This window comes from Oncorhynchus kisutch, linkage group LG16, assembly GCF_002021735.2.
Source record: "Oncorhynchus kisutch isolate 150728-3 linkage group LG16, Okis_V2, whole genome shotgun sequence".
In the NCBI taxonomy this organism is placed as follows: Eukaryota; Metazoa; Chordata; class Actinopteri; order Salmoniformes; family Salmonidae; genus Oncorhynchus; species Oncorhynchus kisutch.
In genome coordinates, this window is record NC_034189.2 from 11,955,750 (window position 1) to 11,979,555 (window position 23,806).

At 43.8% G+C, this 23,806-nt stretch overlaps 2 protein-coding genes across 3 annotated transcripts in view; one reads left to right on the forward strand and one right to left on the reverse strand.

The window, feature by feature from the left end:
• Positions 1 to 276: 276 nt before the first annotated feature.
• LOC109906313 (ubiquitin carboxyl-terminal hydrolase 12) lies at positions 277 to 18,565 on the reverse strand. 2 transcript variants are annotated; one of them, XM_020503958.2, is made up of 10 exons: positions 18,397 to 18,565; positions 13,035 to 13,115; positions 12,711 to 12,850; positions 12,491 to 12,564; positions 12,112 to 12,377; positions 11,695 to 11,771; positions 11,372 to 11,455; positions 10,069 to 10,266; positions 9,133 to 9,211; positions 277 to 2,245 (listed from the first exon to the last, which is right to left on the reverse strand). In XM_020503958.2, exons 1-10 carry the CDS (start codon positions 18,442 to 18,444, stop codon positions 2,144 to 2,146), a joined length of 1,149 nt encoding a protein of 382 aa, XP_020359547.1. In that variant the 5' UTR covers positions 18,445 to 18,565; the 3' UTR covers positions 277 to 2,143. The 2 variants fall into 2 exon arrangements, with proteins under 2 accessions (XP_020359547.1, XP_031647659.1); XM_031791799.1 differs by lacking the exon at positions 277 to 2,245 and adding an exon at positions 9,884 to 9,939 and having other exon boundaries at positions 9,155 to 9,211.
• Positions 18,566 to 18,979: 414 nt separating this feature from the next.
• rasl11a (RAS-like, family 11, member A) overlaps positions 18,980 to 23,806 on the forward strand; it is a 5,253-nt gene continuing 426 nt past the window's right edge. The window contains exons 1-5 of the mRNA XM_020503960.2: positions 18,980 to 19,604; positions 20,419 to 20,475; positions 20,677 to 20,759; positions 21,721 to 21,891; positions 22,055 to 23,806. The exon at positions 22,055 to 23,806 is cut by the window's right edge and continues 426 nt beyond it. Coding sequence (XP_020359549.1) covers positions 19,454 to 19,604; positions 20,419 to 20,475; positions 20,677 to 20,759; positions 21,721 to 21,891; positions 22,055 to 22,357 — 765 coding nt within the window. The 5' untranslated portion in view covers positions 18,980 to 19,453 and the 3' untranslated portion in view covers positions 22,358 to 23,806. The remainder of the gene's footprint in view (positions 19,605 to 20,418; positions 20,476 to 20,676; positions 20,760 to 21,720; positions 21,892 to 22,054) is intronic.

The window sequence follows — 23,806 nt, forward strand, 5'->3', positions numbered from 1 at the left end:
CATTACAGACCAGTGTAGTGTGTCGGTAACATATGAAGCTGCTAGAGCTGAACAGTATTTACGGACCATTAGGCTGCATTTCATGTCCCTCTAAGCTAGGCTGGAATACACACTACAGAAAGCTGTTTTTCAGTACTGTGTCCTGCTCTGTGTGTGTGTGTGTGTGTGTGTTCGCAGGTCGCTTACTCCGAACACAAAAATCAACCCAAGTGTGTTGGCCGTATGTGTGTGTGTGTGTGTGTCAATCGCACTGTCAGCAATAACCTATAGAGAAAGAAAGGGGTCAAACCACTGTTTAATACACACACACACACAAGAAATAGGGTATCGTTTGTGACTCAGAGAGAGTGAACCATATAGGCTCTGAGGAGTGTACTAGGTAGATAGTAGCCTGTAGGCTAGAGGAGTGTACTAGTGTTTACTAGGTAGATAGTAGCCTGTAGGCTAGAGGAGTGTACTAGTATTTACTAGGTAGATAGTAGCCTGTAGGCTAGAGGAGTGTACTAGTGTTTACTAGGTAGATAGTAGCCTATAGGCTAGGAGTGTACTAGTGTTTACTAGGTAGATAGGTCTACAGTAGTGTTTACTAGGTAGATAGGTCTACAGTAGTGTTTACTAGGTAGATAGGTCTACAGTAGTGTTTACTAGGTAGATAGGTCTACAGTAGTGTTTACTAGGTAGATAGGTCTACAGTAGTGTTTACTAGGTAGATAGGTCTACAGTAGTGTTTACTAGGTAGATAGGTCTACAGTAGTGTTTACTAGGTAGATAGGTCTACAGTAGTGTTTACTAGGTAGATAGGTCTACAGTAGTGTTTACTAGGTAGATAGGTCTACAGTAGGCCTAAGTTAATGAGTTTAACTCTCTCACACTCCAAATGTGCCTATGAGACCCTACAAGCCAAAGTAAAAAATAGTGCACTATGTAGGGAATAGGGTGCAGATATATAACTAGTACTGGTCAGGATAGGTTGAGACCCCAGGACCTGTGTACGGGCCAACCAATGAGAAGCCAGTTCCTTACTGTACATTCAACTTAACACAGGACCCACTCTAGTCCTAGCTAATATAAAATATAAAACACCTCCCATGTCAGAGCTACGGATCAGGACCTGTATTCATAAAACCTCTGATCTAGGATCAGGTCCCTGTCCATAAGAATCTGATTGGTTATGATCTACATGGCCAAACCAATACTCGATCAGCACTCCTACTCAGAGAAGCTTTATGAATAGTGGGCCATTTTCCATGTTGCTCTCTGTTGAGAGAAATCAGATCCGTTCCAAAATCTGCACTAGCACACTACTTAGAATACATCGGGCATGCATACTTAGCAGTGTGCTGGTATAGATATTGGGACGTAACCTATAAAGAGTGAAGTTAGTTACTCCAACTGGCAGTGTAACACATATTTAACATTACCAAACAACAGCTATGTTTGGTTAACTTGTGCGTAAAAAAAAAAAAAACATGCTCTGATTGGAAGGTTCAGATCAGATGACAGGAGGTGGAGGAGCTAAATGAGAACCTACTCCATATCTGTTGTTGCCAGAGGGGAGCTAGAGAGCACACGTGTCCCTTCAAAAACAGATATTTGTGCAGCTTTTGGCATCCAAACCATAATATAAAACTGGCCTGCTGAGCTGCAAAAAGGGACCAAACTCTTCTCTCCAAACCAACAACAACAAAGAAGAGGAGAACATTCTGGAAATGGCAGATCTACTTTTCATCTAACCAAGCTGCTGTTTAAGACCACCGCAGTGGCACTATGTATGACAAGGACACCAGTAATGACGTCACGCTACGTAAGCGGCGAGCTAGCCAAGCAAACATATTTTCTAATCTACCGTCAAATCATAGAGAGAAAGACCATCAGGACCATCTTGACTAGGATGATGATGACGAAGCATAACAATCCCTGGTCGCTGATCTTCTTCTCCAATGAAGTCATATCCTGTCACACTGATGGGTTGCTCGGCCATCGTTGGCTCCTGTCTGCTGAAGATCCTCCATCCGTCCTCCTGCTGCTCCACAGTGCAAAGCTCTGCTGTAAAGCCTGAATATTTATAACGGATGGTGGGCTGGGCGGGGCCTGTGGTAGCCCAAGCCCCTCCCTATGCTGAGTCCAAATCCCATTGGCTGGTTCAGTCCCGGGACTGGTAGAACAGGATGTAACCGGACTCAGAGTTCTTGGAAATGTCCGACGTTAGACCGTAGAACTCCTCGATCGCCTGGGCGTCGATTTTCTATAAAGGAGAAGGTAAGAAGAGGGAGGGGTTTAAAGAAGGTAAGAAGAGGGAGGAGTTTAAGATTAGAAAAGGACAACAGACATAACCTATTATTCACCATATATACTTTCTGAATGCCCTGCATATAGTTCACCATATATACTGTCTGAATGCCCTGTATATAGTTCACCATATAGACTGTCTGAATGCCCTGTATATAGTTCACCATATAGACTGTCTGAATGCCCTGTATATAGTTCACCATATAGACTGTCTGAATGCCCTGTATATAGTTCACCATATAGACTGTCTGAATGCCCTGTATATAGTTCACCATATATACTGTCTGAATGCCCTGTATATAGTTCACCATATATACTTTCTGAATGCCCTGTATATAGTTCACCATATAGACTGTCTGAATGCCCTGTATATAGTTCACCATATATACTGTCTGAATGCCCTGTATATACTGTCTGAATGCCCTGCATATAGTTCACCATATATACTGTCTGAATGCCCTGTATATAGTTCACCATATATACTGTCTGAATGCCCTGTATATAGTTCACCATATATACTGTCTGAATGCCCTGTATATACTGTCTGAATGCCCTGTATATAGTTCACCATATATACTGTCTGAATGCCCTGTATATAGTTCACCATATATACTGTCTGAATGCCCTGTATATACTGTCTGAATGCCCTGTATATAGTTCACCATATATACTGTCTGAATGCCCTGTATATAGTTCACCATATATACTGTCTGAATGCCCTGTATATACTGTCTGAATGCCCTGTATATAGTTCACCATATATACTGTCTGAATGCCCTGTATATACTGTCTGAATGCCCTGTATATACTGTCTGAATGCCCTGTATATAGTTCACCATATATACTGTCTGAATGCCCTGTATATACTGTCTGAATGCCCTGTATATACTGTCTGAATGCCCTGTATATACTGTCTGAATGCCCTGTATATACTGTCTGAATGCCCTGTATATAGTTCACCATATAAACTGTCTGAATGCCCTGTATATACTGTCTGAATGCCCTGTATATACTGTCTGAATGCCCTGTATATAGTTCACCATATATACTGTCTGAATGCCCTGTATATACTGTCTGAATGCCCTGTATATAGTTCACCATATATACTGTCTGAATGCCCTGTATATACTGTCTGAATGCCCTGTATATAGTTCACCATATATACTGTCTGAATGCCCTGTATATACTGTCTGAATGCCCTGTATATACTGTCTGAATGCCCTGTATATAGTTCACCATATATACTGTCTGAATGCCCTGTATATACTGTCTGAATGCCCTGTATATACTGTCTGAATGCCCTGTATATAGTTCACCATATAAACTGTCTGAATGCCCTGTATATACTGTCTGAATGCCCTGTATATACTGTCTGAATGCCCTGTATATACTGTCTGAATGCCCTGTATATAGTTCACCATATATACTGTCTGAATGCCCTGTATATACTGTCTGAATGCCCTGTATATACTGTCTGAATGCCCTGTATATACTGTCTGAATGCCCTGTATATACTGTCTGAATGCCCTGTATATACTGTCTGAATGCCCTGTATATACTGTCTGAATGCCCTGTATATACTGTCTGAATGCCCTGTATATACTGTCTGAATGCCCTGTATATACTGTCTGAATGCCCTGTATATACTGTCTGAATGCCCTGTATATACTGTCTGAATGCCCTGTATATAGTTCACCATATATACTGTCTGAATGCCCTGTATATACTGTCTGAATGCCCTGTATATAGTTCACCATATATACTGTCTGAATGCCCTGTATATACTGTCTGAATGCCCTGTATATACTGTCTGAATGCCCTGTATATACTGTCTGAATGCCCTGTATATACTGTCTGAATGCCCTGTATATACTGTCTGAATGCCCTGTATATACTGTCTGAATGCCCTGTATATAGTTCACCATATATACTGTCTGAATGCCCTGTATATACTGTCTGAATGCCCTGTATATACTGTCTGAATGCCCTGTATATACTGTCTGAATGCCCTGTATATACTGTCTGAATGCCCTGTATATAGTTCACCATATATACTGTCTGAATGCCCTGTATATACTGTCTGAATGCCCTGTATATACTGTCTGAATGCCCTGTATATACTGTCTGAATGCCCTGTATATACTGTCTGAATGCCCTGTATATACTGTCTGAATGCCCTGTATATACTGTCTGAATGCCCTGTATATAGTTCACCATATAGACCCTTATTTTAACATGTATTCATTTCTTTTTTCATCATCAATCTACATACAATAATGACAAAGCAAAAACAAGCCATTATTTTATTGCAAATGTATTTTTCTTAAAGTAAAAACAATACTGATTTATAACATTTACATAAGTATTCAGACCCTTTACTCAGTACTTTGTTGAAGCACCTGGTAGCGATTACAGCCTCAAGTCTTGGGTATGACACTACAAGCTTGGAACACCTGCATTTGGTGATTCTCTCATTCTTGTTGGAGGACATGTGGACATGTGCAGTGAAGCTCCCCATCCAACCTGACAGAGGTTTAGAGGATCTGCTGAGAACAATGGGAGAAACTCCCCAAATACAGGTGTGCCAAGCTTGTAGTGTCATACCCAAGAAGACTTGAGGCTGTAATCACTGCCAAAGGTGCTTCAACAAAGTACTGAGTAAAGAGTTAATATTTATGCAAAGGTGGTATTCCAATTTTTTACATTTTAAATAAACTATTTTTGCTTTATCATTATGGGGTATTGTGTAGATAAGTCCCCCCCCATCAATTTAATCAATTCCAGAGTAAGGCTGTGACGTAACAAAATGTAGAAAAAGTCAAGGGATCTGAATACTTTGAAGGCTCTGTAGTTCAGCATGAATATAGGTCACCACTTTTCTCCAGAGCCCCGTGTTTATAGAGAGCCCCGTGTTTATAGAGAGCCCCGTGTTTCTACTGTGTTCTGTGTTACTGCTCATACACATTTTGGAACTCTTTAAGAATAGTATACTGTTGATGGTAAAACTAGGGCTGGACTAAAAATCCATATCGCGATAACTTGATGCAATAAACAATAAATCGGACAACTTTATAACATTAAAGTGCAACACATTTTTTTTACTTTTCGGTTCACCGTCCCAGCTCTAGGTGAAACGTGTGGATACAACCCTCAATGAAAATAAATAGCTCGTGCTTCTACCAATTGTGGGCCTAGAGTAGTGCGGTCACAATGTTTACTAGCTCTCCAGTTTCAGTGCCAGCCAAATGACAAAGAAGAGGGGGAGGGAGGAGGAGAAATAGTGGAAAGAGACAGGGGAATGAGAGAAAATGAAGGCAAGTCTACTATTCAATCCACTCCCGTTCCAAGTTTCCCCCTAGCTACAGATCGAGCAGTATTTCCCCCTAGCTACAGATCGAGCAGTATTTCCCCCTAGCTACAGATCGAGCAGTATTTCCCCCTAGCTACAGATCGAGCAGTATTTCCCCCTAGCTACAGATCGAGCAGTATTTCCCCCTAGCTACAGATCGAGCAGTATTTCCCCCTAGCTACAGATCGAGCAGTATTTCCCCCTAGCTACAGATCGAGCAGTATTTCCCCCTAGCTACAGATCGAGCAGTATTTCCCCCTAGCTACAGATCTAGCAGTATTTCCCCCTAGCTACAGATCTAGCAGTATTTCCCCCTAGCTACAGATCTAGCAGTATTTCCCCCTAGCTACAGATCTAGCAGTATTTCCCCCTAGCTACAGATCTAGCAGTATTTCCCCCTAGCTACAGATCTAGCAGTATTTCCCCCTAGCTACAGATCTAGCAGTATTTCCCCCTAGCTACAGATCTAGCAGTATTTCCCCTTAGCTACAGATCTAGCAGTATGCTAAATGCATATAGGGGAAACACTGGATCTAGGCTCAGCCTACTGACACTAAACCTTAACCATTCAAAGGGAAAACCCAAACCTGATCCGAGACCAGTGTCTTGGAGTTAACATGTTACCAAGCCCAGCGGAAACTCCATCACTCAGCCAGATCCTGCACGTCCACCAGTTGTTCAGATGGGACTCTTTCCCATAGTGGAAAAACCCCTACACTGATCTTTGATCAGTTTTGAATTCTCCCCTCTAATGATTACACTGGGAAAACCCAGCAAGCTGATCCTAGAGCTGTGCCTATTGGAAGCATCTACACCGAATGGAAAAAGCAGGCCCTCGATGGCTATAACATACCACTGTGGGTACATTTAAAACTGAGCCATAAACTACTGTTTGGTGCCAGGTTTCCGCCAGACGTGACGCTTGGCATTCAGACCAAAGAGTTCAATCTTGGCTTCATCAGACCACAGTGCTTAAGGTGCCTTTTGACAAACTCCAAGCGGGCTGCCATGTGCCTTTTACTGAAGAGTGGCTTCCGTATGGCCACCCTACCATAAAGGCCTGATTGGTGAAGTGCTGCAGAGATGGTTGTCCTTCTGGAAGACGGTTCTCCCATCTCCAGAGGACCTCTGTCAGAGTAACCATTGGTCACCTCCCTGACCAAGGCCCTTCTCCCCCGATTGCTCAGTTTGTCTGGGTGGCCAACTCTAGGAAGAGTCTCGGTGGTTCCAAACTTCTTCCACTTAAGAATGATTGAGGCCACTATATCCTTGGGGACCTTCAATGCTGCAGGAAATGTTTGGTACCCTTCCCCAGATCTGTAGCCTCGACACAATCCTGTCTCGGAGCTCTAAGGACAATTCCTTCGACCTCATCGTTTGGTTTTCAGTCAACTGTGCGACCTTATATAGACAGGTGTGTGCCTTTCCAAAACATTGAATTTACTACAGGTGGACTCCAAGTTGTAGAAACATCTCAAGGATAACCAATGGAAACAGGATGCACCTGAGCTCAATTTTTTGAGTCTCATTGCAAAGGGTCGGAATAATTATGTAAATAAGGTTTGTTAATTATTTTTAATCAATTTGTCGTTATGGGGTATTGTGTGTAGCTGGATGAGATGGAAAAAGATGTAATACATTGTAGAATAAGACCAACATAACCAAATGTATAAAAGGAAAGGGGTCTGAACACTATCAGCGTACATGGCTCTACTATGGACTTCTTACTATTTGACGTGGGCTGAAAGCATTTCAACAGACACAGAGTAAGTCTGCTTCACTTTCTACAGGGGGTGAAGTAGTTCATCCTGTGCTATGACTGTGTGAGAGACAGAGACTACCATACGCACAACCCCTACAGCCCGTCACACACCTTTACCCTTTCTCTCCCACAATCCTCTACTAACTCATCTAAAACTGCTATTCCCAGTCTCCTGCTATTCCCAGCGTCTCTCCCGCTCCCTAAAATTCTCCATTATTCCCACAGCCACCAGGATCTATCTGGGTCGACCAGAGCAGGAGCACGGCATTCCAGACACACCATTGGGAGCAACAATCTAACAAATACTTCTAGCGTTTTCTCTAGCTTGCTTGGAGTGCCAGATGGGTAGGATTTGCACTCCTTGAGAGCATTAAATTGGTTCCATTGTGCCAGGCAAGCATATTCAGCCCAGATAAAGTATTTGAAACGATTGCAAATAGTATTTGAACCCAGGTCTGGTAGAAAGTGGTGGGGGGTGGACTGCAGCCTGGAATACCTGATGGGTCTGTATGGATGCTGGGAATGAGTTAGTAGAATCTGAGATCTAAATGGTTTACACTAGGAGTGTGAAAGGGATGAATTGTGTCAGTTGTTGACAACACATCATTATCGGAGGCGTCTGCAGAGACAGTTACTGCCTTGGCCGATCCGTAAAAACAACAGTTTATTTCACCGCTGCGTTTCGCTTGCCTCCGGCAGACCCCATCTTTAACACCAGAATGGCCTCAAGGCATCCCAGTTTAAGCCTTTGGGGAGTCAACATTCTAACGGCCTAATAAATACATTCAATATAGGCTGTCGCAAAAATCATCATTTGGTTGTGTTTATGAAGGTCTTAGGTAACAATAGAATACGAAACACATTTCAAAGAACACAATAGCGATTTCAATAGTTTGTTATAATAGGCTATGAGGGGGTGGGGAGACATTTCAGTGTTCTACACCAGCACAAAGAAATTCATAAATTATCTCGTTTTATTTAACTAGGCAAGTCAGTTAAGCACAAATCCTTATTTACAATGACGGCCTGCCCCAACCAAACCCTAACGACGCCACCCTATGGGACTCCCAATCACAGCCGGATGTGATACAGCCTGGAATCGAACCAGGGTCTGTAGTGACGCCTCGAGTACTGAGATGCAGTGCCTTAGACCGCTGCGCCACTCGTGAGCCCCTGTTAAGGCAGTCTCTCCCTTCACAAGGCAATTGATAATATTGTAAAATGTATTATTGTCTTAAGTCTAGAGCTATTATTGTGTGTGTGAAATTAGTTTTGATAGAGTTATGTTGTAGTTTCGATGGGCCACTGTCAGATGCAGCCAACTGTCGGGTGAGGGAATTGTAGGGGGGGAATGACATTTTGTGATATAAAAATTCTACCAACGTTAGTTTGTTAAAGAATTATTTAGGAAGTAAAGGCCCTAGGGGGACCGAGGCGGACCGAGGGGGACATGACAACAAAAATAGCAGAGATATTACCATTTTTTAAATTCAAATGATGTCCAAAATACGTCATCTGTGCTTTTAGTGTTAAACAATAATTTGAGAACCCAGTTTGAGTGTTACATGGGTGTACTATAGACTAATATTAGACTGAAGAAGAGAGGAGAGAGAGAAGAGGAAGAGACAGGAGAGAGAGAGGAGAGAGGAAGAGAGAGGAAGAGAAGAGAAAAGAGAGAGAGAGAGAAATAGAGGGTGGGAGAGAGATATTGAAGAGGTCAATCCCTCCTTACCTCTACGATGTCATCATCAAACAGGAGCCAGAACCCATGACTCTTCACTATGGTGATGTAATGACCACGGTTTGGACCACTGTGGACAGAGAGAGGAAAGTATTCACACTCCTTGACTTTCCCCACATTTTACGTTCCTGAATTTAAAACTCATTCAATTGAGATTGACATTGTTTGTAGGCCAGTGACACAATGGATTTTTTGTTGTTTTTATGTTTACAAATTAATAACAAATGAAAATTGAAATGTATCGAGTCAAGTATTCAACTCCTTTGTAATGGCAAGCCTAAATAACTTAAGTAGTGAAATTAGCTTAACAAGTCACATAAATTGCAAGTGTTTAACATGATTTTTTGAATGACTACCTCATCTCTGTACCCCACACACATACAATTCCCAATAATATATAAGGTCCCTCAGTCGAGCAGTGAATTTCAAACACAGATTCAACCACAAAGACCAGGGAGACTTTACACTGCCTCGCAAAAGGACACCCATCTAACATGTATCGAGTCTTATGAATACCTACGTAGGAGATATTTCTGTATTTTATTTCCAATAACATGTTTTCTTTTTGTCATTATGGGGTATAGTGATGTCATTATGGGGTATAGTGATGTCATTATGGGGTATAGTGATGTCATTATGGGGTATAGTGTGTAGATGGGTGAGATAAAAAAAAATATAGAATCCATTTTGAATTTAGGCTGTACACAACAAAAATGTGGAATAAGTAAAGGGGTATGAATACTTTCTGAAGGCACTGTACACATTTTGGACAGGGGTTAATGACCAGGGCGTGGACCACTGCAGACAGAGAGGAACAGACATACCCGTTATAGAGGTATCACAAAAGACTGTGCATGTCTATCAATCTGTGCGTATGCATCTGTTCAAGTTACCAGAGAGAGAGAGAGACACACACACTCTCTTTACCTTCCACAGTGGACGACCACGGCGACCAGATCGTACATGCGGTCGGGGTTGGTGGCGTCTCCTGAGGTGTTGAAGAGGCGGAGCTCCAGAGGGAAGACGACGCGATAGGACAGCTTGGTGTAGCGCTGCAGCTGGTCCATGTATTTAAACCTCTTCAGATGTAAGGCCAGGATCATAGGCAGCTTCTTCACACGCATCCTGACAACAATCATCAACAGTGTTACCGCTAGTAGGGCAGCTAGCTTAGCGGTTAAGAGTGTTGGGCCAGAAACCGAAAGGTTGCCGGTTCGAATTCCAAGAGCAAACTACATGAAAAATCTGCTGATGTGCCCTTGAGCAAGACACTTGACCCTAATTGCTCCTGTAAGTCTGGATAAGAGCATCTGCTAAATGACTCAAATATAAAATAGAGTATTTGTGTTAATGTTGGGGTTTAAACGTCTTCAGATGTAGCACCAGGATCATCACATGCATCCTATTTCTATATACATTCGTACGTTACGACAGGAAGGCGATGCAGCAGGAAACTGCTCTGATGTTGTGTGTTTTAAGTGTGTGAATATTTCTCTTCCCTTCCTTTTATATTTCTGTACCCCGGTCTGGGAAATGGGTGCAGCTGACACTGTACACTGCTTTAGGTACGGCAGCCTTTCCATTCCTGCACCGCCCAAATTAAGTGGGCTTTTTTTTAGGGGGGAGTAGAGGCCTGGGCTGGGATGTATGGGGCCCTTAGTCGGAGTGTTTAAGTATTCAACCCAAGATACACAGCACCCCTCACACAGCACCCCTCACACAGCACCCCTCACATGCCTCTCCCTTATTTGACCTAGATGGCTTGTGTGCATGTATTGATATGTAGGCTGTGAGACGTTTTCAAACGTATGCAGTTCTGTCCTTAAGCTGTTCTTGTCTATTAATGCTCTGTGTTGTGTCATGTTTCTAGTGGACCCCAGGAAGAGCAGCTGCTGCTTTCACAACAACTAATGGAGATCCTAATAAAATACACTAACAGAGATGATCAAGTCCACTTAACATCTGAACACGTACCAGGCCAAGCCACAGTTAGTACATCAGCCAGTTAGTATACAGAGCTGTATTCAAACGAACTACATGACTCACTCTGCAGCATCAAAGTAAAAAACCATAATGCACTTTTCAAAACAGACCATTTCTCCGAGCAACAACAGTGGCCATTTTTGTAGTGTCAGCCTGTATTTACCAGCATGGAAAACTCCAGGCCTTCGTCATCATCTATGTCAAATCCACCTGCTGTCTAAATCCATTTTTAGACCAGCCAGCTCACCTTTTCTGTGCTTCCTGTTTACTCCGACACTGTTCACAGTAGTACTTGTATTCACTACATAGTGTCTCTGTGTTGCTGAAACCCCTGTGGAGAGAAGAAACAGTGACCTCACACACGGAGTAACGATTTTCACTAACACTTTCTCCAATTCAACACAACTGTTTGATCCAGATGTGCGTCTCACACAGAGAGAAGGAAGAAAGAGAGACAGGGGGGTAGAAGTCAAATCAGTGTGTCAGACCTCTGAGTGTGCCTGTCAAACTGACTGATGTATGAACACTGAGGCAGCCAACACACACACACACACACACACACACACCTACCTGAGACAGTGTGTGATGGAGGTGTTTTGCTCAACATCTACAGACAGGTCCAGGAAGTCTTCGTCTTTACTGCTCACCTGGACACAGGCAGGACACTGGTTACATTAACTCTAAACAGGGTACAGTATCAGGAAACAGCTCCTGGTCCCATTGATTTCCAGCATTTTAAATCCAATAACAGTCTCCATTTTGGCTCTCCTCCCATTAAAAGTATTCGAAATCTGGCATAGGCAGACATCCATTAGAACTTCTGGGCCTATTCATTTCCTTTATTTCAAATGCAATACCAGTCTCCATCTTGGATCTCCCCATCACAGTATAGTATTTGGAAACTGGCATAGCCTGGCCTCCATTACAGCTCCCTGCCCCATTCATCACCCTATTAACAGTCTCCATCTTGGATCTCCCTCCACTTACAGCTTCACAGTTGAGGCAGCGCGTCTCGTTTGTTAGGGTTCCCTGGAAGATCTCGTGGACCCAGGTCTGCTGTGTCTTCTCCCCCTCCTCACCCTGTCCTCCTCCCGTCCCGCTGCTGCCCCCAACTCCTCCTCCGTTCTGTAACAGTTTTCCATTCTGCTGTCTCTCCTGGCTCTTCTCCTCCTCCTGCAGCAGGTCAGCGATAGTGTTGAGGAGGTAGTTGAGGAACTCGTGGGCATCCTGTTGCATGTAGTTGTCAAACAGCTCTGGAGGGAGTGATGAAGGAGGAAGAGTTCTGAACCGTGTCAGTTAATACACTTTCCTTATAGATACATTATTCTCCCCCATCACTCCTCCCTCCCTCCCATCCCCCTCTCACCATTTTCTTTCCTCAGACGTGAGATGAACTTCTTGGGAGGGATGACTCCCACCTTCTTCTTCTGCGTGGCGATGCTGCAAAAGATGTATTGCATCTTATATCCAAGTGAGTGCTGGTCTTTTCCCCAGTTATCTATTTTTGGTTCCAAGCACCCTTTAAAATGTGTTCACACAAGAGGATAGGAGCAGAGCTGAGAGTTCAGAATATTCTCTCCCTTTACCTGTTGAAGAGGTCAGAAAGACAGGTGAGCAGTGACTCTTTACGTCTGGGCTGGACCTTGTAGGCCAAGACCTTCTCCCTGAACGGACGGCAGAAGTAGAGGGCCTGCAGCACCGAGTTACAGTAGCAGGTGTTCCCAAACTGGGGGAGAGGAAGAGGGGCAGAGATCGAGGAGAGGCAGAGGAAAGAAGAAGAGAGAGAAAGCACGTGATAAGTCTTGTGTTATGATTGTTGGCAAAAGTGTTACCATGATTGTGTAGGTGCAAGTGCATGCTGGGAAACTTTGACCAATAGCTATTGTTAATCTTGTTGTGTTGGTACTTACGTTGACCAATCCAAAGTAGTGTTCATTAACGGGAAACTGTTCTGGTCCAATCTCCTTCTCCAAAGCAGAGGCATTGGCGCCCTGGAAGAGAAAGTAAGTATTACATGTACATTGATTTTAGCCATTTAGCAAGCAGACGCCGTGATCCAGGCCGGCCAAGCAGACGCCGTGATCCAGGCCGGCCAAGCAGACGCCGTGATCCAGGCCGGCCAAGCAGACGCTGTGATCCAGGCCGTATTCTAGGCAGGCCAAGCATCCCAAAATCCACACAAACTGTATAGCATTCATGGAATCTTTACAAGCATTATAGGCTATTAAGTATGCATATTGGGACAACAGGTGAATCTAACTAGGCTATCGGACCCCTGAGTATGGCACATCTAAGAAGTTAGTATGCTTGGATTGAACATAGTATGCTAGTATACTTATTGGGGCGTAGTCTAGGTACATCCTCTTCGGCCAGTGCTACAAACAGCTCAAGTGTATCCCGGCCCCATTTGACCCCCTAAGTTATCTTTGCGATGTGCAACAATATTTCACAACAATTATGTAATGCTTTTACAGGGTATGAAGTGCACCATCTGCCTGGGCCTCCACTAGTACAGTATCATGTTGGGTCAGAATGTGTGGTCCCATAGAGAGATAGATGGACTACTAGACTGTGACAGCGTTCTGATGTCATAATGGAACAGATATCTATCCCCGTGGTTGGTTCCCCTAGTACTTATTGACGTTTGCACATGTACCATGCATGCATCAGCATGCTCTAGAGTCTATGGCATCATCATACAACAGCTGATTGAATGACTAAATAATCGGGGTCTGTCTGTCTGTGATGATTCCATATGATGCAACAGATGTAGAAGATGCAGAGACAGACGGACGACAGGCCACACACACACACACACACACACACACACACAGGGGTAAACCGGCTAGCTAACCCCCTCAGCACACACTGTAAATAAAACATTTAAAAGGCTGCATGGGAGAATTCTCCCTGATATCCTTCATTCCTCTCAGCCAAATTACAGTTCTGACTTAATCGGTCCCCTGATAATGCACTTCTTTGCCAGTGACATGGGAGTCGATGTAAATAAACAAACCGTCACTTGTTTGTCAAATGTGGGAAGCCCTGACAATGTGATTATAAAACAGAGGGTGGCACTCTGGTGTCTCGTTGCCTGGCAACTGATGTTTAGACAGAGAGACGGGAGGAAACTGGTTGAGTTGCATTTCGTGTGGAATGTCTCTCCAGGTATTCTAGAAAGATACAGCCAACCAGCATTCTGCCATTCCATAGAATCGAGCTGATAGCTACGTAAACCAATTAAGCTCAAGCTAACAAGCATTGAGGGGATTCGATTTTCTGGCCCTGGATACGCCTATGGGAGGAGTTTGCACAGGGTCAGAAGTGATTACATTGGTTTTGGAACCAGGCTGCCTCCCAGGCGTGAGCCAGATGCCCCGTTCTGGCCGACAGCGAAGTTGGCACAAAACCAACGTGACCTAGCCTAGGCTATATTAATCACGTGGAGTAATTAGGATTCAGTGTTCACACGCAACCGTAAAAATGCTTCATCTGCCTTCCCAATAAAAACGGAGTCAAAATATGAAAAGACAACATGTGAAGTGTTTCATGGGCTGAAATAGAAGATCCCGGAAATGTTCCATACGCACAAAAAGCTTCTCAAATGTTGTGCACAAATTTGTTTACATCCCTGTTAGTGAGCATTTCTCCTTTGCCAAAATAATACATCTATCTAACAGGTGTGGCATATCAAGAAGCTGATTAAATGGCATGATTATTACACAGGTGCACCTTGTGCTGGGGACAATAAAAGGCCCCTCTAAAATGTGCAGTTTTGTCACACAACACAATGCCATAGATGTCTCAAGTTTTGAGGGAGCGAGCAATTGGCATACTGACTGCCGGAATGTCTATCAGAGCTGTTGCCAGAGAATTTAACGTTAATTTCTTTACCATAAGCCGCCTCCAATGTTGTTTTTGAGAATTTGGCAGTACATCCAACCGGCCTCATAACCACAGACTACATACAACCACGCCAGCCCAGGACCTCCACATCCGGCTTCTTCACCTGTGGGATCATCTGAGACCAGACACCCGGACAGCTGATGAAACTGTGGATTTGCACAACTGAAGAGTTACTGCACAAATGGTCAGAAAACGTCTCAGGGAAGCTCATCGTCCTCACCAGGGTCTTCACCTGACTGCAGTTCTGCGTCGCAACCGTCTTCAGTGGGCAAATGCTCACCTTCGATGGAGCACGCTGTAGAAGTGTGCTCTTTGCGGATGAATCCCGGTTTTAACTGTACCGGGCAGATAGCGTGTATGGTGTAGTGTGGGCGAGCGGTTTTCTGATGTCAACGTTATGAACAAAGTGATGCGTGGTGGTGCTGGGGTTATGGTATGGGTATAAGCTATGGACAACAAACACAATTGCATTTTCTCGACAGCAATTTGAATGTACAGAGATACCGTAAGGAGATCCTGAGGCCCTTAGCTGTGCCATTAATTCACCGCCATCACCTCACGTTTCAGCATGATAATGCGCAGCCCCATGTCGCAAAGACCTGTACACAATTCCTGGAAACTGAAAATGTCCCAGTTCTTCCATAGCCTGCATACTCACCAGACATGTCACCCATTGAGCATGTTTGGGATGCTCTGGATTTGTGTACGACAGCGTGTTCCAGTTCCCGCCACGCTCCAGCAACTTCGCACAGCCATTGAGGAGGAGTGGGACAACATTCCAAAATCAACAGCCTGATCAACTCTATGTGAAGGAGATGTTTCACACTGCATGAGGCAAATGGTGGTCACACAAGATACTGACTGGTTCTGATCCACACCCCTACTTAAAAAAAAATAAAGGTATCTGTGACCAACCGTGGCCTCCAACTGCTCTTAAAACGAAATGCATGCTCTTCAACTGATCGCTGCCCGCACCCCCGTCCAGCATCACTACACTGGTTCTGACTGAATATGTGGACAACTTTAAATACCTAGGTGTCTGGCTAGTCTGCAAACTCTCCTTCCAGACTCATATTAAGCATCTCCAATCCAAAGTTAAATCTAGAATCGGCTTCCTATTTCGCAAACAAAGCATCCTTCACTCATGCTGCCAAACATACCCTTGTAAAACTGACTATCCTACCGATCCTTGACTTCGGCGATGTCATTTACAAAATAGCCTCCAAAACTCTACTAGCAAATTGGATGCAGTCTATCACAGTGCCATCCGTTTTGTCACCAAAGCCCCATATACTACCCACCACTGTGACCTGTATGCTCTCGTTGGCTTGTCCTTGCTAAATATTAGTCGCCAAACCCACTGGTTCCAGGTTATCTAGAAGTCTTTGCTAGGTAAAGCGTCACCTTATCTCAGCTCACTGGTCACTATAGCAACACCCACCAGTAGCACGCGCTCCAGCAGGTATATCTCACTGGTCATCCCCAAAGCCAACACCTCCTTTGGCTGCCTTTCCTTCCAGTTCTCTGCTGCCAATGACTGGAAAGAATTGCAAAAAAATCACTGAAGTTGGAGACATATCTCCCTCACTAACATCAAGCATCAGCTGTCAGAGCAGCTTCCCGATCGCTGCAGCTGTACACAGCCCATCTGTAAATAGCCCATCCAACTACCTCATCCCCATATTTGCTTTTGTTTTTCTGCTATTTTGCACACCAGTATTTCTACTTGCACATCCTCATCTGCAGATATATCACTCCAGTGGAAATTGCTCAATTGTAATTACTTTGCCACAATTGGCCTATTTATTACCTAACCTCCTTACTTCATTTGCACATTGTATACAGATTTTTCGATTGTGTTATTGAATGTACGTTTGTTTATCCCATGTGTAACTGTGTTGTTTGTGTTGCACTGCTTTGCTTTATCTTGGTCAGGTCGCAGTTGTAAATGAGAACTTGTTCTCAACTGGCCTACCTGGTGAAATAAATAAACATCTTTATTCCCAGTCATGTGATATCCATAAATTAGAGCCCAATAAATGTATTTCAATGGACTCATTTCCTTATATGAACTGTAACTCAGTAAACTCCTCTCGAAATTGTTGCATGTTGCTTTAATTTTTTATCAGTGTAGTTTGAAAATTCGAACACATTTGATGGAATATTGATTTAGCATGTTTCTGAATGATGTACCATGCTGCATTGTTGACAACATGACCCAGCAGAGCAGATTACTGTTCTATTTGAGATGGACGCTCCTCCCTCATCGCTTTTGGCCGTTCACGTCACGGGCCATACCCAGTGCACCGCAGCTCAGGTTGATATAAGAGACAATTTATACTTAATCTGTGAGGTGGTCGGAGCAGCAATTCCGAAGCCTCCAGAGGCACACAGATGCCAATTTGAGCGCTGTACCGCATCGCATTGCGCCTCTAAAAAAATAGTGCAACCATGGGGAGGGCTCAGTATAGTTCCACATTGACGTGACAAGCTGACTGGTTGACCGTTGATGGAGGCGGGAGGTCCTGTATGAAACACAAACTCACTTCCATGTCAACTTCCTTCACAACAGCTCTGAGAAGTGCAAGAAACATGAATGCCCTAATCACAGTAAATACTGCACAGCCAATGCCAGATAAAGTCGCCGCGCCTTTAACTCCCTCTGACCTCTGCAACGTTGCATTGCTGCCTTTTCATAGCTAACTTGTTGAACTCAGCTAACGTTAGTTAACTAGCTATGTTACTAAAATCGTGTTAACTAGCCAGAGGAATGTTGTTGGCAAGCATATGTCCAGTAGTAGCTAGCCGGCCATCTACAATTTAGTTAGTTGAAGTTGAAAGGTTGAGCAATATGATTTCACTAACGTTACTAGTAGCTAACTAGGTTATAAACGATTTGATCAGATAAAAACGCCTACGATGACTGAGAAAGCTACGTAGTTCGCCAAGTAACTGTCAAGACAACTTTGTATTATTGATAAGTAGCTAGCGTCATCTCGTGGCTAGGCTATTTGCGAGCTAACGTTAGCTAGCTTGTTAGCTTAACTAGATACTTGTTCATCCAGCTTCACTTCAAAACAAGTCCGTGTAGTCTAGTGATCCTAAATAAACTGGTTATTCTATCGGTGGTGATACTTTGCCCTCTTGAAATTCAACAACTCTAAAATGTATCAATTACAGCCAAGTATTTATTAAAATGTTTGTTTCTCTCTAGAGCTCTAGCTAGGTACGTTAGCTAGCTGGATAACGAGACAACTTTCTGGAAAACCTCAGTCATGTCCTGTTAGCATTCGCCAATTAGCTAGCTGCAAGGGGAACATCATCGCATAGGAAGGAACGGATTGTAAAAACAGAAAAATACCGTACCATCGTACAAATCGAGGCGATCTTTCGGACTGTCATCAGTATTTCCATCCGTCTTTTTCCATATTATTGGACCGAAACCCAATGTTAAAACGTTGACAGCCGCTACGGCTGTGGGAGTTCCGGGGAGACCTTGCACCGTCCAGTTTGAGGATGAGGGAGTGTCTCCGGCTGGTTGGTGCACCGTGCACTGCTCCCCAGACGTACACCGTTCACTCATAGGCCAGTTTCTGGGCTCAGCAATTAGGAGGCGAGAACGAGGCTCGCAGATTAAAGTGGATGGATTATAATTGACCAGTCGTCGGGCAAATAATACATTATAGCAAAACTAAATTGTAGTTTAGCCTACCACTGCATGGTCACAAAGAACAGAGGCAACCCGTCAAATATGTGGAAATGGTTGAACTAAATTACTCTGTAGGCATAGTTCTTAAAATACTTTGTGTTTAGCCTTCAATTCCAACAATTGAATCAGTTTACTAATTGAATCCTATTTGACTGTCTTGAAATGTAGGCTAATAATTTGGGGAAAAGACCCCCAAAAATTATATCATATGCACCATTATGCTTGCCTAGATAAAATGGCCAGATGCTAACAGGTCAGCGATTTGTAGGGGTTGTGCTGTCAGCAAATCTGCTAGGCTACTCATTCACGCCCCGTTCTCGCTCATCCCACTCTTCTCTCTCTTGACTAACAATTGCTCGGGAAGTGGCGGGATTGACTTGTCTGCCCTTCATGGTTTATATGACAGTTCGGTGCTCTGTCTCTATCCTATGTGAAATAACGGTTCCAAGGATACAATCTACAATCGGATAGCCTAACGGTCTAGGATCGGGCGCCAAAAGAAACTTGATTAGGTCCATTTGTTTAGCACTCAATGCAAGGGATCTTCAAACGGTATGCAGGATTGTTTCGAAGTAGCAGCCAGAGGAGACGATTATAATTTCTGTTCTTATCGAGATCCGGTGTATCGAGAGACAGTGGAATATTTTAGCAGTTGGGGGGGACGAGGAGAAAGAGGAACGGCATTCGCAGACTGGACTCACAAGGGGCTTCTAAATGCGTCTTCTTGTCGACCCACCGAGAACAATGAATAGTGGTTCTAGCAACTTTCTGCTAGTTCCAATACCGGAGTATCCCGTTCTAGACTGCGTGCCCAACAAAAACGTTAAGATTGTGGTTTTGGGAGCGAGCAACGTCGGGAAAACAGGTAGGGAACATTGTTAATAACTTTGAGAAGTGCGCTATAACACACTGTTGGAATCTGAAAACGATAATCAATGTGAAAGTGTGTGTACATACATTTCGTTTATCAATTTTAGACCTTTAAGTAATTTTCCTATGCGAATAGAGAATGAAGGCTAGAATGAAAATAATTAATTTGCATTAGTTTGTCAAACGGATTGGCTACAAATCCTATTATGCAGACTATCAATGTCGATTTTTAAAGAAGTTGTACCTATTCATATTTCCACCTAACACTTCGATCAGGGGTGTGAAACTCATTCCAAGGAGGGCCTGTTGTCTGCGGGTGTTTTTTCATTTTTCATTTCAATTAAAAACTAGACAACCAGGTGAGGGGAGTTCTTTAGAAATGAGTGACCTTAATTCATCAATCAGGTACAAGGGAGGAGCAAAAACCCGCGGACACTGCCCTCCATGGAATGAGTTTGACACATGTGACTTAGATATTGTATTAGGCTATGTCTGTACTCTGTAGGATTGGCCTCTAGGCTACACACTGTCTGGTGTGCCAGGTTGGACAGCTAGTGGTAAACAGTGTCGCCAGCGATTCCCTATATAGTGCACTACAATTCACCAGGGCCCATAGTGCACTACTTTTAACTAAACCCCTATGTAGGAAATAGGGTCGAATTTGTGTCTGGATGCAGACAGACTGATGGGAAGCTTGTCTCTACCACCTAAGGAGCAGGCCATGTCAACAATGAAAGATATGTAGCCTGCAGTATTATTCTCAAGGTGTTACTGAATGGAGACTATTCATCTCGTTGTTTCATTCACAGCTTTGATCGTCAGGTTTCTGACCAAGAGGTTCATTGGGGACTATGAGGCAAACACAGGTAGGATTTGTATCATTCTCACAGTGCACACTCATATAATATCTGTCATTTCACATTGTAAAAATGTAGCCACACACTAGTTTACTATAGCCTCCTGTGTTTAAAAACAACCAGTCAGTACAAGGCATCCTAATGTGTTACGTCATCATTCATTTGTTGCATGTCTACCCATCATGTGTGTTGCTAATCTCTGTTTTCCAGGGGCCCTTTACTCCAGAAAGATCAATCTAGATGGAGAACAGGTCTCACTACAGGTTCAGGACACACCCTGTGTCTCTCTACAGGTTGGTCTCTCTAAACACACAATGATGTGTCCCAAAATGGCACCCGATTCTCTATACAGTGCACTACTTTTCACCAGATCCTTATTTGCACTGGTCAGAAGAAGTGCACTACATTGCAATTTAGGGTGTCATTTGGAACACCCAGGAGTCTCTCTAGTCTAAAGGTAACCGCTGCTCCTCGCTACAGCCTAGGGGTCTATCTAACCAGACGTGGGGTCAAATACTTTAAATTACATGCCAAGTCTCCCTTGGGATAGAGGTCGTCTCTTCTTCTTCTTCTTCTCTTCTTCGTACCTCTTTCTGGATGTAATCACACAGACCGCACTTTGACTATTGGTTCAATTGTAAAAAGTATTTGACATACAGTAGCCTATGTGTGTATTTGACCCAGATCTGGATATAACGAGTGGAAACATCTCCTCACTTAGCAGTCTTCATTATCGGTAAGAATATATCATGTTACAGTAGACCAGGGCCCCTATAAAGCCTCTGAATATAGTGCTGATCTAGGATCAGTTACGCCCTTTTAGATCACAATGAATGAGATTATATGGGCAGGTTACGACCTGATCAGCACTCCTATTTTGAGACCCTTTGTGGACATGAGCCTACATCCAGTATCAGGGCATATCCCAGTCATTTCTCTCTACTCTCTGTAGTGATTGTGATGAGTTCAGTGACTCCCTGAGGGAGTCTCCCATTCATTCATCAAACTCACTTTGAAAACGAACCACCTGTTCAAAGGCCTGGTTTTGTAAACAAAACTACAATCTGAGGTAAAGAGGGCGTTCTGTCTGTGTTCTCCATAATCTCAGAGTAACAACCACACGCAGGCTTCTCATAATAAGACTAATAAATAGTGTAGGAGGGCAGGCATCACTGTCTACATCAGTCTGTACCAGTGGGTTTTGAGTATTAGAGACAGACAGATGTGGCATGCTCTATTCCCCCCCCCCCCCAGGATGATGCAGAGGGGCTATATTGTCAGGAGCAGATCAACAGGTCTATCTACTGGGCGGATGGATACGTCCTGGTGTTCTCCATCACCGACCACAGCAGTTATAGAACCATACAGCCTCTCTACCAGCACGTCAGACGCATCCACCCTGCAGGGAACATACCTGTCATACTGGTGGGTTTGACTGTTATATTACGAGAGCTTGATGTTTTTATTATTATTTAAGTCTCCAGGTATGTCCTTCTCTTACTGGTGTCTAAATAGATAAAATAAAAGGTTATCAGGAAGTATTTCTTTATGTCGCCTTAACATTTCTCTAATCCTTCTCTCCTCCCAGGTGGGCAACAAGAGCGACCTCCTCCGTGCCCGCCAGGTGGCGGCTGACGAGGGCGAGACGTTGGCAGCCTCTCTGGGTGGGCCGTACTTTGAGGCGTCTGCCAGGGAGAATCATGAGGGGGTCCACGCCGCCTTCCTGCACCTCTGTGGTGAGGTGAGCCGGGCGCTGGGCGGGGGTAACGGGGAGAAAAGGAGAGGGGGGCTGCACCTGGCCCGGCCCAAGTCCCCCAACATGCAGGAGTTGAAAAGGAGGTTTCGACAGGTGCTGTCCTCTAAGGGAAAGTCTTCTACTAACACCTTGTGATGACAATGGGGGGAAAAATGCTTCTTTTTTTTTGGTTCTGGTTCTGGAATTGGAATTCTGGATTGAGCCCAGTTGACTCTCCTGTGATGTCGTTGTATGATAATGAATGGAACAATTTTTTTCAAATGGAGCATTTCTTTGGAACAGTGAGAAGAGGGAAACAACGGATATTGTATTTCTTTGGATTGGAATGGAACATTAAGATAAAGAGGTTCCCCTTGTGGAAGGAATGGCAAAGAGACAGCAAGGCCCAATACTACCAACAGAACAGTGTGCTATGAGGCTTGTGACACCACATACCATTCTGACAATCTGACCAATGGTGACAGAGGAGCCTGAAATACTGACTTTGACTGACAGGCCTAACGGACCAATCATAGGCTACTCTGAGACCTGCTATTCGATCTGAGCTGTCACGCACTAGCCTACTCTTCTTGCTTCTGATACATTTGTATTGAATGAATGTCATCTGAAAATGTACTGTACCCAGAAGCAAAACAAACCGATGGGTTGCACCCCAATGGCACCCTATTCTCAATTTAGTGCACTACTTTCATCCAGGGCCTAAGTAGTGCACTATGTAGGGAATTGGGTGTGTTTGAGAAGCAACTAATATATTTTCAATATGAAAAACATGGATAGGTCATGGTTAATCAAATGTTTATGTAGAAATTACATGTCCTTTGACATTTTAAATATGATCTGTTTTTTAGCAGACTCTTTTATCCAAAGAGACTTACAGTCATGCGTACATACATTTTTACCTATGGGTGGTCCCGGGAATTGAACCCACAACCCTGGCATTACAAGCGCCATGCTCTACCTGCTGGGCTACAGAGGACCATCCTGGTCTGTACTTATCTGATTCCCTCTGAACAGTCTCTAACCACAGATCTAGGATCAGTTTATTAGCACTAGCATGAACATAGATCAGAGCTTATAGGGGGAACTTCAGCCTGGGGTTACTGCTTGCAAATGTCTGCTAACTTTTCCTACATTTCTGGGTTTACCAGAAATCCTGGTTGGAACTTTCCTGGAATCAGGAGGGAATAAGCAGGATTTCTGGAAAACCGGGGGTATTTGGGGGGGGAAAGTTACTGTAATTTTGCCACCCTAGTCAGGACCCTTTAGAGCAACATGTACACAGGCTCCATTTTGGACGGATATATATTTTTAATAAGAAGCCAGAGAGGAAGGAGACATGGGCTTGTGTTCCAAATGGCACCCTATTTCCTATATAGTGCACTACCCACAGGGCTCTGGTCAAATGTAGTGCACTATATCGGGAGCCATTTGGGACTGACCCATTGGAGAGACATGTCAAATCGGAGTTCTCATGACCTTTCACCTCTATCTGCTGTGTCAGAGTTTTGTGGAACACACCAGAGGTTAGGGAGCGCTCAGTTCCCCCAGACTCACACGGATACACACAAGAACGCCTGGGGCACA